Source organism: Gobio gobio, assembly GCF_949357685.1.
Source record: "Gobio gobio genome assembly, chromosome: 4".
NCBI lineage: Eukaryota > Metazoa > Chordata > Actinopteri > Cypriniformes > Gobionidae > Gobio > Gobio gobio.
The window spans coordinates 46352257-46367411 of record NC_137100.1 but is presented as its reverse complement, the minus strand read 5'-3'; the positions used below and the strand labels follow the sequence as shown (position 1 = coordinate 46367411).

The window sequence follows — 15155 nt, the reverse complement described above, 5'->3', positions numbered from 1 at the left end:
ACAGTAAATTAAGTTTAAAGTAGTTTAAATTAAGCAAAAAGTAGTTTAAAAGCAAAAAAAAAAAAAGTATGATTCAATTAATAATTCAATTAATTAAATGTTATCATTAATACGGTTATGAGCCCAATGCTATCACTATTCTTGATTTCTTACTAAAATAATTTAAAAAGAGCAGTATCCTCAATTAACAATGACTCCCTAAATGAACAAATAAACAAAATCTCAAATGACTCCTGTTAATACTTAATGAAGTCTGCTCATGAATTATGGATGACCATTTGCATTGTTAATGAAACTGATGTGCCAATTCAATAAATAATCGTCAAGATTTGATACAGGGATATCATACTAAGGGTTGTAAGATCTTCAAAAAAGTGCTCAAATAATATTCTTTAAGGATTAATTAATATTCTTAATATTCTTCTAGTGGGTTTGTAACAAATTCCCCTCACATAAATGGTACACAGCGTAACCCCAAACAGAGCAGGATGGGCCGTGGAATGACAAGCGAGTCACATGCATCTTTGCTGCCAAATCTGTGGCTGTTGGAAAATAATGCAGGACATAAGACACCCCTAGAACTGAGAGCAGATTTGAGAATACAGTACTGCGCATGGAAATGTTGTGGGTCACCTGACACGCTGATCAAGATAAAGCTGCATGGATTTGAGAATAGGATAACAATGAAATGGAGACGAGGGACATAACGGTGGGAAAAGCCAAGCCGTCAATCCGTTAAAAAAAATTATTTCGCTTCCAGATCTATGGGGGCTAAGGGCCGGTGTCTTAACGAATAATGCTACGTATAAGATTGTGCTATACTATATTTGCATTGTTTTAAGGGTATAGGTTTAAAGTTTTGGGTATGTATGGACGTTAATAAAGCCTCAAACCACGTCACACCACATGACTATTACGCTGCTAGTCTGATAGGTAGCAATTTTGCACAAATCATCAGAACATCAGTTCACACAGAACTTTTTTTGCTGTTAAAATCGTGAGGCAGGGCAGTGGAACGAGAAAAGTGCAAGGTCTAGAGCAGGGTTCCTCAAATCCAGCCCTGGAGGGCTTATTTCAAACCACGAACAAACTCCCTTACCTGCAATTTTCTAGTAACTCTGAAGACCTTGACTAGCTTGTTCAGGTGTGTTTGATTAGGGTTGGAACTAAACTCTGCAGAGCAGTGGCCCTCCAGGACCGGATTTGAGGAACCCTGGTCTAGAGACACATTAGAATGCCCTGCCATGCGTGCAATGCTGCAAAAGACATGAACGCAAACGTTAAAGACGTCCGTCTATCGCTTTTACATTGAAAAACAATGTTTTGTGAGAACGACCCCTAAGGATGCATTTTGGGTTTCTTACGGTGCTGACAGTTACACTGGCCCCCCAAAAAGCATTTTGTCACACTTAAAAATGCAAGAAATCTGCAAACAAATGATGCTGGGCCTTTTTAGAACTAGACTTTTAACCAGCTGTTAAAGTGTCTTTTGTCTTGATTTCAAATAGTATATCTGTTGTTTTATGTCATTATGTAATTCTTTGAACATAAAATTCACATACAATTCGTTGTGAATTTGAAATTGTTTTGTAATTTTCTTGCCATCTTAAACGCCATTTTGTTTAAAATGTTGTCAAATAATGCAATGACACATTTTTAAGTGTGGCGTAGATGTCCAATCACTTTCCACTGTAAATATGTTAGATGTGTTCCACCTCTGTGTAACTCTCAGAAGAACATATTAGTCAAACAAATGCTCACTTTAGCTGCTGCAGTTTAATAACTAGTTGGCATGTAAACCAACAATCAAGCATTTTTTTCTAAAACTAAAAATATATATAAAACATGAGTCAAAATATACAAGTCAAGAGATAGTTTGACCCCAGTTTGGCCTGTGTGTAACAAGAGCAGTCATTTCTCTTTCACAGAGACAAGACTTATCAATCTAGAGTTACATAGTCAACTTGAGCTTCACGGAGACATTCATGACATGCGCTGCAGGCCTGGGAAGAGGATTTATACTGTATTACAATATCAGCAAGAAATAAAATGAGTGCCATAAGTGCCAAATGTTGTGTATGCAATATAGATTCACATCTTTTTACATCTGTGGTGTTTATCTTTTGTTTGAGTGAGAGTTTTTCTGTGGCTGATGTGGGTGACCTGGAAGATGTCCAGATGATGTGTGGCCCCGGGATGCAGGGGTTCTGGTAGTCGTGTGGGTTGAGGTGACGGGAGGTCCAGAGTTTTCAGTATGCTGACTCTGTGATGGGGGAATAAAGCGACCGTTCTGCCGTTCGTTGTGTCTGTGATGCCCTGCTTCATCTAGGCTGCTGCTTTCTTCATTCACTCCTGAGAAAGAGGAGGCAGAGAGACCTTTCAACTGCGGTCTCAGAACAACACTGTTATACAGAAACAAGGGCATGTTGTTTTAAGACTGTGGCCACCTGTTGTCCAAACACAGCACATTAACTCTTCAACATTAATGGAAAGTTTCCCTGCACTGGTTCCAAGATGCTGTCTAGTGCACTGACTGATGGGAGCTGTGACCCGTTCTATGTGCTCTCACCCAAATCGGAGGTGCTGTTGCTGTGTTGTTCTCCGGCTTTCTTCGCCTGCTCCAGCTCATTGGCTGCCTTTAAGGCTGCAAGCTTGTTCTTTTTCTTGTTTTCCTCATTTTGCTGTAAATGCAAAATTGGAGAATTCGGTGACTTGACATTAAATGACCTACAGATTTTGTAACAGTAGTGAGCAGATCTATGTCCAGTGATAACATTGAATTTAAATCATATAAAATATATTTTGTCTATAAAAAATAATAAATTAATGTTATACTAATACACTGATCAGGCATAACATTATGACCACCGTCCTAATATTGTGTTGGTCCCTCTTTTGCTGCCAAAACAGCCCTGACCCATCAAGGCATGGACTCCACTAGACCCCTGAAGGTGTGCTGTGATATCTAGCACCAAGATGTTAGCAGCAGATCATTTAAGTCCTGTAAGTTGCGAGGTGGGGCCTCCATGGATTGGACTTGTTTGTTCAGCACATCCCACAGATGCTCGTTTGGATTGAGATCTGGGGAATTTGTAGGCTAAGTCAACACCTCAAACTCGTTGTTGTGCTCCTCAAACCATTCCTGAACCATTTTTGCTTTGTGGCAGGGCGCATTATCCTGCTGAAAGAGGCAACAGCCACTAGGGAATACAGTTTCCATGAAAGGGTGTACATGGTCTGCAACAATGCTTAGGTAGGTGGTACGTAACATTCACATGGATGGCAGAACCCAAGGTTTCCCAGCAGAACATTGCCCAAAGCATCACACTGCCTCTCCTGGCTTGCCTTCTTCCCATTCCCTCCCCACGTGCATCAATGAGCCTTGGCCGCCCATGACCCTGTCGCCGGTTCACCACTGTTCCTTCCTTGGACTACTTTTGATAGATACTGACCACTGCAGACTACCCATCACAACTTGGCCCTTGTTAAACTCGTTCAAATCCTTACGCTTGCCCATTTTTCCTGCTCCAAACACATCAACTTTAAGGGGAAGAATATTCATATTTTTTTCCTGATATATCCTACTCACTAACAGGTGCCGTGATGAAGAGATAATCAGTGTCACTCACTTCACCTGTCAGTGGTCGTAGTGTTATACCTGAACGGTGTATAAATGATAGCTCAATGTTAGTGCTTCCACCTAGTGGTAAGTTTACATAATGTCACCTGCTCATATAACTAACATTTAGTAACAGACATACTGACTTCCCAACTTACTGTTTGAAGTTTCTTTTTCAGCTCCATGTTTACCCTTTTGTATGTTTTAGAAGTGGACTGCAGATAATATATTGCAAGACTAAAATGACAGAAAAAAAACGTACCATTACACACATCAGTATTGAAGTACAGGAAAAATCACATAGATGACATTCCCACTTACACCAAGAGCAGAAGAAAGGGCAACACCAGTCCGGGGTTTGAGGCATAGCTGAACACTTTACCGAACCAGGGAGGGAAGTCTGTCTCCAGGGTTTCCTGAATCACGTCAAACATGCGGTTTTTCCCACTGCAGAAAAAAAAAACTCTAGTTACAATAAGTAACAAACGAATAAGTAGCTGGATTCAGCCTCGTCAAAGTAACACTGGTTTTCAGTGAGGATGATTTGAAAATATTTTAATGTTTTTATTTATCTTTATGTTTATTTTTATCTTTGGATTTTATGTAGGCTATTTTAATTCCGACTTTTACATTTTGTGCGGAGAAATGGGATGTGAGAAAGTTGAAGACTTGCGCTCTGCTGCGCTCTAGCGTTAAAGATCAGCCACTGCAGGACTTGACTTGTCGGCAGACCTTCACTCATAAATTTTACTTTTTAAAGAGATAGTTCACCCAAAAATGAAAATTACCCCATGATTTACTCACCCTCAAGCCATCCTAGGTGTATATGACATTCTTCTTTCAGACGAATACAAATGAAGTTATATTTAAAACTATCCTAGCTCTTCCAAGCTTTATAATGGCAGACCAAAATTTGAAGCCCAAAAAAGTGCCATCCATTATAAAAGTAATTCACACGGCTACGGGGGGTTAATAAAGGCCTTCTGAAGTAAATCGATGGGTTTGTGTGAGAAAAATATCCACATTTAAAAATTTTAGTAAAATAGCTTTTGCCAGACCTGCTTCCGTATTCAAATTACGAAAAAATTTAATTGCCGCAACGTATGACGCCGGACGTAGCATAATCGCTCAGAACTGCAAGAGAGAGGCGTAACACTTTCTTCATAAGTTGAATGTTAATTTAAGAGATTAAAAGCTTTAACCACACTGACCAATTTCTGAAACACTATTACTCAGTTCTCATGCTAAACCTTCTTCGTAATCCCCACCATTCCAGATTCATACATTCAAAAAAAATGAAAACCTGAAGGGTCCGCAGTCAAAGGAGGGGGGAATGGTGACAATGGTGTATATAGCAGGCAATGTAGAAAGGAAGAGGATGACCAGCAGCATGGCCATGTAGAAGTTATTGGAGCCTGAAGCTTTGAAGACCCGTTCCTGAGGCACATTACAGCACATCACCGCCCAACACTGCAGGTACATGGACACGTGAAGCCGTAGAAGATTTAGTGCTGGAAGACATGGGGCATAGAACGCCCCCATCCTAATACACACATACACATTGACAAAGATTTGGTGAGATTTAGAGGTATATTTGTTTAATTTGAAAAGGAAGAAAACATGCTACATAATATGTTGATATTGCTCACCAGATCATTCCCTGGTTGAAGATCAGCCCCAGAACATTCCCACTGACATCAAACTCTGAATAGGACGGCTAATAAACAAAGCACACTTCAGTTATAAATGAGAGGGAATCCCTGACACTGATTTCTGTATGTGTTGTGGATACTCACAAAGCCATACTCCAAATCCCAGCACCAGCAGTTGTTTAGGAATCGCACCAGTACGGCACGGAGGAAATCCCCAATAAGCAGAGTGATGTAAGTCGTCATTGTGTCAGAAATGATGAGACGAACAAACTCCTGTAGACGCAGAGGATGCTGATGATCTCTAACCATTTGATGTAAAGCATCATAATATTAACATTACACTTGATTTTAAAATTTTGTAGTTGTCTTTACAAAGTTTCAACCTGTATTATTTGTTTAAACATACAGTCAATATTTGTTCAACATACAAATGCATATTTACAGTATATCGAATTTAAAGCATAACTTTGTACTGAGTAGAAAATCGAATTAATGCCAAAGCATTTGAACTTGTTTTGAACAAAGTTTATATTTTTCAATAATTTTAATGAAATATATAGGCCATCTGTATATTTACAAATATTATACTTACAATACCCTTCAAAGTTTTGGGTCGGTAAGATGTTTTTTTATGTTTAAGAAAAAGTTACTTATGCTCATTAAGACTGCATTAATTTGATAAAAAATACAGTAATATTGTGAAATATTGTTTATAATTTAAAATAACTTTTCTTTTTAAATACAACCAAATCAGAAAAAGTTGGGACAGTATGGAAAACGCAAATAAAAAAAAGAAGAAGTGATTTCTAAATTTACTTTGACTTGTATTTCATTGCAGACAATATGAACACAAAATATTTCATGTTTTGTCTGGTCAACTTCATGTCATTTGTAAATATGCATCCTTTCCTGTCATTCAGACCTGCAACACATTTAAAAAAAAGTTGGGACAGTAAAGCATTTACCACTTTGTAATGTTGCCATTCCTTTTCACAACACTTAAAAGACGTTTAGGGACTGAAGACACCAAGTGATGAAGTGTTTCAGGTGTAATTTTGTCCCATTCTTCCTGCAAACAAGTCTTAAGGTGGGCAACAGTACGGGGTCTTTGTTGTCGCATTTTGCGCTTCAAAATGCGCCACACATTCTCTATTGGAGACAGGTCGGGACTGCAGGCAGGCCAGTCAAATACACGTACCCTCTTCCTCCGCAGCCAGGACTTTTTAATGTGTGCAGAATGTGGTTTTGCATTGTCTTGTTGAAATATGCATGGACGTCCCTGGAAAAGATGTCTTCTTGAAGGCAGCATATTATGCTCCAAAATCCAAAATGTACTTTTCAGCATTAATGGTGCCTTCACAGAAGTGCAAGTTACCTTTGCCAAGGGCACTGACACAACCCCATACCATGACAGACCCTGGCTTTTGGACTTGTTGCTGGTAACAGTCTGGATGATTATTTTCTTCTTTGGTCCGGAGCACACGGCGTCCATTCCTCCCAAAAAATACCTGAAATACTGATTCATCTAATCACAGTACACGTTTCCACTGTGTGTTGGTCAATCCCAGATGCCTCCGAGCCCAGAGAAGTCGACGGCGCTTCTGGACACTGTTAACATAGGGCTTCCTTTTGGCACAGTACAGTTTTAACTGGCATTTGTGGATGTAACTACGTATTGTGGTACTTGACAAAGGTTTGCCAAAGTAGTCCTGAGCCCATGTGGTGATATCGCTTATAGATGAATGACGATTCTTGATGCAGTGCCGCCTGAGGGATCGGAGATCACGGTTGTTCAGCTTAGGCTTGCGCCCTTGTCCTTTACGCACTGAAATTCCTCCAGATTCCTGAATCTTTTAATTATGTTATGTACTGTTGAATGTGAAATATCCAAATCTCTTCCGATCTTTCTTTGAGGAACATTGTTTTTAAACATTTCGATAATTTTCTTGCGTATTCGTTGGCAAACTGGCGATCCTCGGCCCATCTTTGCTCCTAAAGGATTAGACCTTTCTTGGATGCTGCTTTTGTTCCAAATCATAATTACAATCACCTGTTGACATCACCTGTTTCAAATCACATCATTATTTAACCATTTTACCTCATTACTAGCCCTAAATTGCTCCTGTCCCAACTTTTTTTTAAATGTGTTGCAGGTCTGAATGACAGGAAAGGATGCATATTTACAAATGACATGAAGTTGACCAGACAAAACATGAAATATTTTGTGTTCATATTGTCTGCAATGAAATACAAGTCAAAGTAAATTTAGAAATCACTTCTTTTTTTATTTATTTGCGTTTTCCATACTGTCCCAACTTTTTCTGATTTGGGGTTGTATATTTTAAAATGTAATTTACTCATTTGATGGCAATGCTGAATTTTCAGCTTCAGTGTCACATGATCCTTTAGAAATCATTCCAGAAATCTGATTTGGTGCTGTAGTCAAAAAGTGTAAACACTGTTGATCTGTAGCAGTTGAGCAGCAAAATAGCAGCATCAGCTCAACAAATGGCGTGATTTTGGGTCAGGACTGCTTGTCCAAACAATTCAAGATGGGGGAGTGTTTGGGAAGTTTTGCTCACTGGAGCTTTGCTAGGCATTAAACAATACTTTGTAATGCTGCTTTTGAATGTATTGTGTTCCAGTTGAACTGGAATTTGTATTGTGAAAAGAGCTATACAATTACATTTCAATAGAATTGAAGCACTCTTCCCCAGTACCTGTCCCACCATTGTCTCCCAGCAAGGCCCTCTGGGAACATCAGCAGGGTGGGCTGTGATCGGAGGAGCAGTTGAATTGTCTGGCATAGTCCCGTTGTACAGGTTAGCCTGCCAGATTGTCATATTCGTCTTCACAATCTCCTCTTCTGCCCTCTGGAAAATATGTGATAGTTAGGAGAATAAATGACCTTCATAAGAAGACGATTTAGCACAGAATCTGTAGCCCAAAGGGAACTGGAATGATGGAAATCTGAAGATGGGATTGAGGGCCTTAGTCTTTGTTAAATGAAGCTCTACCTTTAGTTGGATGGCATCCATGAGAGCGATAATGAATGTGTAGAGGTTCCCCAGGAAAAGGGCGAATATGCGTCCCAGCTGCCACTGGAGGGCGATGCGTGGATGATAGTTCTCTAAAGTGCTGATTACATCAAACAGCATCGGACAGAACATTCCCAACAGAGACATCACCATGTTCACCTGAAGGTATGTAAAACCATGCAAACGTCATTTTTATTGATTAACAAGAGGATTGCCACATTGCATTGTTATACGAGCCTGACCTCATTTCTCTCCCACCAGCCGTAGTTCTCCAGTCCCTCCAGAGCGAACTTCTGAGACCTGCGTACTACAAAGTAGATCAAGTACCCACTCCCTGCCAGACAGCAGAGCACCAGGAAGTTGGCCAGCACTCTAAGGAATCTTGTCAGGTGGATGTTGTCATCTTTTCTGCTCTCTTGCTCCTCCACAATGGTCTCCTGTTAAAGTGCTGAATTTATTATGAAGCTAAGAGAGGCCATATTAAAGGGGTCATATCATTCTTTTTTATTATTGTTTATTTTTTCCTCTTTGAAGAATACGTTTTTTTCCGCCATGTAAGATGTTATTTGAGGTTTTATGGTGGCAAAAACAGACAATGTATTTTTCCATTAACATTTGCACCCTCTTTCTGACTCAGAAAAAGGCTGTTTTGATGCTGTGCCTTTAAGACTTATGTATAAATGATTTCTTTGCATGTAAAGCAGGTATGCCTTCAGTTACCTAAGTTTCTGAACAATGAATTGGCGTCATTGATGTAAATGTGGAATTTATTTGTTAATATACTACTAAAAAAAATCAGGCTTTGATATATCATAATTATGAGATAAAGAAATTGACATACTAAGTCATAATTATTATATCATGTTAAATTACCAGATAAAAAGTCAAAGCTATGATATAATTATCACGTATTATGGCATAAAAAAGTTGAAATGATGACAAAAAGTTAAAATTCCAATTTCATTATTATAACTAGTTATAATTAGAATTTTATTATCATAATTGTGATATTTTATGTCATAATTATGATTTTTCAAGCATTTTCTTTTGTGGCGGAATGGGCTTTCATAGGGTCTGACATCAGAAATCGAAAGATTTCAGCTTCTTGTCAGTTCGTGGTTTTTTTTGACTGCATAGATTGCTTACAGCTCTGAAACGTACAGAATGTTTTTATAATATATCAAGTTCTTTTTTTTAGAGAATTTGCATTCACATTATAAGACTCCTCTATTACGGACAAAATGGATTTGGGGCCAGCACAAAGAAAAAGAAACACACCTTAAAGCTAGTGGTAATGGAGGCAAACTTGTTGTCAGCTGTCTCAGGATTTCCAATGAGGTAATCCCAGCTAGTAAACGTCTTCCAACTGAAATTAAAGCTGGTGTCATCTCCGCCACCTTCTTCATTGGCATTGCGAGCCATACTGTTCGGTAAGAGTGTGGAAATCAATAAAGAAAGGTTTTGTGTATGAACTAAGTGGCAGAAAGGTGCTTATGGACACACTCAACATATATAAACGTTTCTGATATAGACATCAAGACTATAAAGGATAAACAATAGGCTGTCATCACTCACGTCCTGATTACCACCATGTAGCTATATGCCACTGTGCCCACTCCCACCAGGAAGTAGGAGAGGGGCATGCGGAACTTGAGCCACCCAATGGCCCGCTGGCTGTTGTAGTAGCCATAGAAGAGGACAGAGTACTTAGCATAGCCCTGAAAAAAAAAGTGTTGGACTAAGATGCAAGATTAATTATTTACTCGGACGGTAAAGTATATACACAAAAAAAAAATGTATTAAACGTTTTTCTACTTTAATTTATATTTAAATAGTAATTTATTCCTGTGTTGACAAAGCTGATATTTTCAGCACCATTACTCCAGTCTTCAGCGTCACATGATCCATCAGAAATCATTCAAATATGCAGTTTGTGCTCAAGAAACATTTCTTATTATTAATGTCGAAAAAATGTTATGAAAAGAAAGTTCAGAACAGCATTTATTTTTAAATATAAAGTCTCTAATCTCACTTTTAATCAATTTAATGTGTCCTTGTTGACTAAAAGTATTAATGTCTTGTTTTTTTTTATCTTACTGACCACTAACTTTCGAACGGTACTGTATAATCATATAGACTCATTACCCCAAAATCCCATAAGACTGCAAAATTCATGGCACTGGCCTCTTCCCCTCTGGGCACTGTCTTTCTGGGTAAACTGCCATACGGTTTCCCCATAAGAGCCTGGAAAGTGAATGAGATTGTGATTCATTTAAGAACGAGCTAGTTACACTGAAGGACAATGTGGTGTTCATTATTAATATATTATGTAATTTTTATATATTTCTCACCTCTGGAACCATCACCAGCCCAAACGTCAGTCCAAATAATATCATATTGATGCCATACATCCACCTTAGAAATATGAAGTAAGAAGCAACTGATGAGCCAAAATGGCCTGTAAGGAGATAAAAATAAGTTTGTATATGAGAAAAGATGAGGGGGAAAAAAGAAAAACAGGAGGAGAGAGACAAAGCCCATCACACTTTCTATTTCCTTTATCTTCATCTCCCACGGGATGCATGCGGTCTTAAAGTTCTCAAAGTCACGCTGAAACTTCATCCATTTCTGAAATTAAAGTAAAAAAGAAAAATGATGATCACTCTGAAGCTGTGGAAGATTTTCAGCTCCATTAGTTTCATAATGATAGTCACACACAGCATTCGTCTCCTCACCTTCATCATCATGACCTTGTAGGCATAGAGTTTCCTGCCTTTACCCTTTCCTAGAGCCCCTTCATATTTCTCCACAAACTCCTGTGACTCCCTGAGACAGAACACAAACTGCTGGCATTTTGAAGCCTGGTGTACATACACATAAAAATAACAGCAGTGACGTACCTAAGGACAACTAGTTTTTTCCTCATGGGCCAGGGCTTTCCTCTCAGTGTGGCGATTAGCTTTTTCCTTTCATCCACGGCTTCTTTTAACTTTTCCAGCTCCTCTGGAGTCAGAGACCCCAAAACTCCCACTGCCTCATTGTCCTTTGACTCGGAGTCAGAGTCGGATTGAGATTCTGACTCAGACTCGGAGCTGGGAGGGGGAAATGGATGCAGGTAGACTGAAACGTCTGAGACCACAAATGGGAATGCTTGCTATTTGGTATTTTTCAAATGTAATACAACATTTCCATTACCAATTATATTAATAGTAAAACCATTAAAAAAAAACTAAAAACCAATAAAGCCTAAAAACAACTTTCAGAATTTTCTAAATTTTCAATAAATCTTGTTTAAATGTTTTAATGATAAAATAGTATAAAATAAAAAAAATTTAAATATTAAATCATTCGTATTTCCTTACTTAACATCATTGAAAAAAATATATTCTAACAAGCTAGTTAGTTCAGTTATTGACAGAAGTGGGTGGTTATACATTTATTGATTTACTAAAATGATTCGTAAAATAATACAAACTTACGTAGTTTCTGGTTTCTTTTTTTTCTTTTTCTTTTCCTTCAAGGGCATGTCATGACAATCTTTCTGTTTTGTCTTTTCATGCTTTGCATCCTCCTCCTCATTTTTAACATGGTTCTTGCTCTTTTTCTTCACATCTTTTTCCTTCTCATCCTCCAGCTTTAAAGTCTTAGTTCTTTCATTTTTAATGTTCTTTTTCTCCTTGCTGGATTCCTCAGCCTCTTCTGCATCTGCATTCTTTCTTCTTTGCCTTTTCCCATGTTTTTCACCCTCTTTCCTTGCTGTTTTGTGCCGTTTGTCGTGTTTATTCGCTGCTCTTTTATTGCCCACCTCAGTTGTTCTCTTCTCTGAAGCTCTTCTCCTGCTAACTTCACCATTTCTCTCTCTCCTCCGTTTGCCATCTCGTGTCACTTGCTTCTCTTTACCTCCCTCAAAATTTTCCTCCACTTCTACATAGTAAAGGCTAAATTCGTTGTCCTTCCCTACAAAAAATGTTTGTACATAGATTAACATACAGTATAATAAAAACAAACACGCATAAAGAAAGCAGTCAACCTCATACCTTCATCCACCTCAATGCTCACTATAAGGCAAACAAAACAAAAAATAAGTAAAAAGAGTAAGACATAAGTTCCAGACATTGTTTAGAAGACATTGTTAAGTCCTGAAAGGTCAGACATGGGTTCCCAGCAGCTGTTTAGCGTTTGCTGTATTGTTTGTGACCACAGTGTAACCAGACCGGTAAGTGCTGACCGGGGTCATTACATGCTTAGTTATGTTGCACAATAGACACAATGGTGCTTTTCATCTTCAGTGTCAATGCAAACTGTCCTCTTACAGGGGTCAAAGGGCAAAAGAATGAAAGTAATGTTCGTAAGTTCACATATGCACACTTAAAGTTCATATTTTCTGCGTGACCCCCTTGGTATTTAGCACAGCTGAAATGTATGATTAAGTCAATAGGTTTGCATAAAAATGAAAATTATAAGGCATCAAATATATAAATTGCCTTTTTAAGTAAGTTAACCTTTCAAATCATTTGATCAGCATCAAAAAAATCTATTTTTAAATATTGAGGCAGACTGTAAAAAGAAAAAGACAGTACGTCTTTCCTAAGCTGCTAATCTTTGCAGACAACATTACATAATTTTTAATATTAATAACAAAAATTACAATTAATAAGTTGAAATGATAAATCAGTTGTTAGTTGTGAATAAAAAAAGATAAACACAAAGTATCAAATATTTAAAATAGTATTAAAAATATAGTATAATTAGCATAAAATACACATTTTATGAAATAATCATCTTTACCGTCACTTTCGGATGCGATGAGTTTGTGCCGTGGCATCCTCCTCCTGGGTGGCCTTCACTCTGTGACCTTGCGCATGTGTGTCCATGCATACAGGAGAGAGAGTGAGTGTGTGTGCGATGATGATGATGATGATCATGATCATGTTGTAGCAGTGGACCATGGCCTGATTGAACAGAACTTGGCGGGTGATGAGTACTCTGCATGAAGAGTTCACTTTTTACTAGCATTCAGCGACCTCTCCCAGGAACAATAACCAGTCGAAACTCTAGAGCCTCTCAATTTCACCTCTTTGAATTATTCAACAGAATTATGACTCTTTTTTTCAAAAAGAAAGGGGGTCACAGTACCAAGCCAAAACAGACGTTGATAGTCTAATGGCTGACTATAGAAAGATCAAAGAGGGAGATAACAGAAGATTAGTGTCACAGGGTCAGTGTGAGCTATACTTGCACTTTTAGTGCAAAACTAAAAATCCTAAATACTGCTTCAGTTAGCAGGAACTAGTACAGTAATTTTACCTAAGATGTTAAGGAATAACTTTCATGTAGGAAAATAAGATTTTAGAAATTCAGATTGTAAAATACTTTATTTTTTAAATACATGCATAATATATATGGACAACTGACAGCGTGTTCAATGAAGAGGTGAACTTTCTCAATATATCTCAATTTCATCTGACATGAAGTCGTAGAGGACTTTATTTATATAGCCTTTAATTACTTTAATTAAAAAATCAGGTCTCCAACTGGAAATGTTCTAGTGACTGATCACATCAAATTTTTTTAGTTGGCCAAATTGAATTTCTGTGAATTAAATTGCATCAATTCACAGAAATTCAATTTGGTCAACTGAAACTTTTAGATGTTATCAGTCACTAGAACATTTTCAATTGGAGACCTGGATTTTTTTTTACAGTGTAGCGATTTTTACAAAACAGATTGTTACAAAGCAGCTTTACAGTGATAACAGGAAAATAATGCAACAACGTTTGTTTCGGCTGTACAGCAGATCTAGAAGAAAACAGTGATCGACCTGCTCAGCTCAATTCTCGTACAATGGTGTCAAAGCAGACAGATCAGTAATATTTTAGAATATTTAGTCTAAATGTGATTCATAAAAATATGGTATATTTAGAAAGTAAGATTTAAAAATATATACATTATTTAATAATAAAAAATAATGGTAACACTTTACAATAAGGTTCCATTTGTTCATATTAGTTAACATGAATTCACAATGAAAAATACTTAAGCACTTATTCATTTCAACATTTACTAACACACACACACATATATTTGTAAATGTTGAAATTAATGTTAACTAAGATTAATAAGTGCTAAGTATTTTCATTGTATATATCATTAGTTAGTTATTGTTATGCATTAACTAACATTAACTAATGGAGCCTGTAAAGTGTTACTAAAATAATGTATGAATTGTCACTGACGTTTCCTGATTTGGGGGCAGGCAATTGTTTCTGCTACACCTCCTGAATTTGACATGGAACCAAATGCTAATTGCTAAAATAAAATAGCCCCTCAGCTTAAACTGTCCTGCACTGTGACACGCTTAACTACTAAACTACTACAGAGAGCGATGCAGTGCCAGTGTGTCACTACTGTATGTCGAACAGCGTACAGTATCTGGCACATTTGAGCCAAAGCTGCCATACAATAAAGCCTAAAAACAGAAAGTATGGAAGTGTCTCCGGAGAAATTAATAGGAAGATCGATTTTACTCATATATGCCTGAGGTGTCCTGTGGGATTGTGCTCCACAGAACAGTAGAAGCATGGAAATATTAGAGGTATGGAAAAGGAGAAAAAGGGCTCTATAAATAAATCTTGATTTGCTGCCATATTTTAACTGAATCTTATTAAGGTTGTCTATATTTATCTTTCTTATATTGTGCCTAAATTGTGATCTCAACAATATTTAATAATGGGAATGTAACAGAAGATTAATATATAACAGAAGATAATATAATTTAATCTAATATTTTCAATTAAATAAATAATACCATACCACAAATGAAACTGAGACCAGAGGTGGTAACCT

The 15155-nt window shown here is 37.5% G+C and overlaps 1 protein-coding gene across 1 annotated transcript; it reads right to left on the bottom strand.

The window, feature by feature from the left end:
* Positions 1 to 2116: 2116 nt before the first annotated feature.
* On the bottom strand, positions 2117 to 13325 carry tmc1 (transmembrane channel-like 1; the record flags this gene model as incomplete). Its single annotated transcript, XM_079815276.1, is given in 22 exon segments — positions 2117 to 2263; positions 2571 to 2681; positions 3778 to 3856; positions 3941 to 4066; positions 4923 to 5162; positions 5269 to 5336; positions 5416 to 5544; positions 7992 to 8144; positions 8289 to 8468; positions 8552 to 8746; positions 9588 to 9732; positions 9885 to 10027; positions 10455 to 10553; positions 10661 to 10767; positions 10856 to 10937; positions 11045 to 11135; positions 11210 to 11401; positions 11789 to 12266; positions 12347 to 12367; positions 13098 to 13143; positions 13145 to 13282; positions 13284 to 13325. Coding segments are annotated over 22 exon segments (3012 nt in total).
* Between the last annotated feature and the right edge of the window lie 1830 nt (positions 13326 to 15155).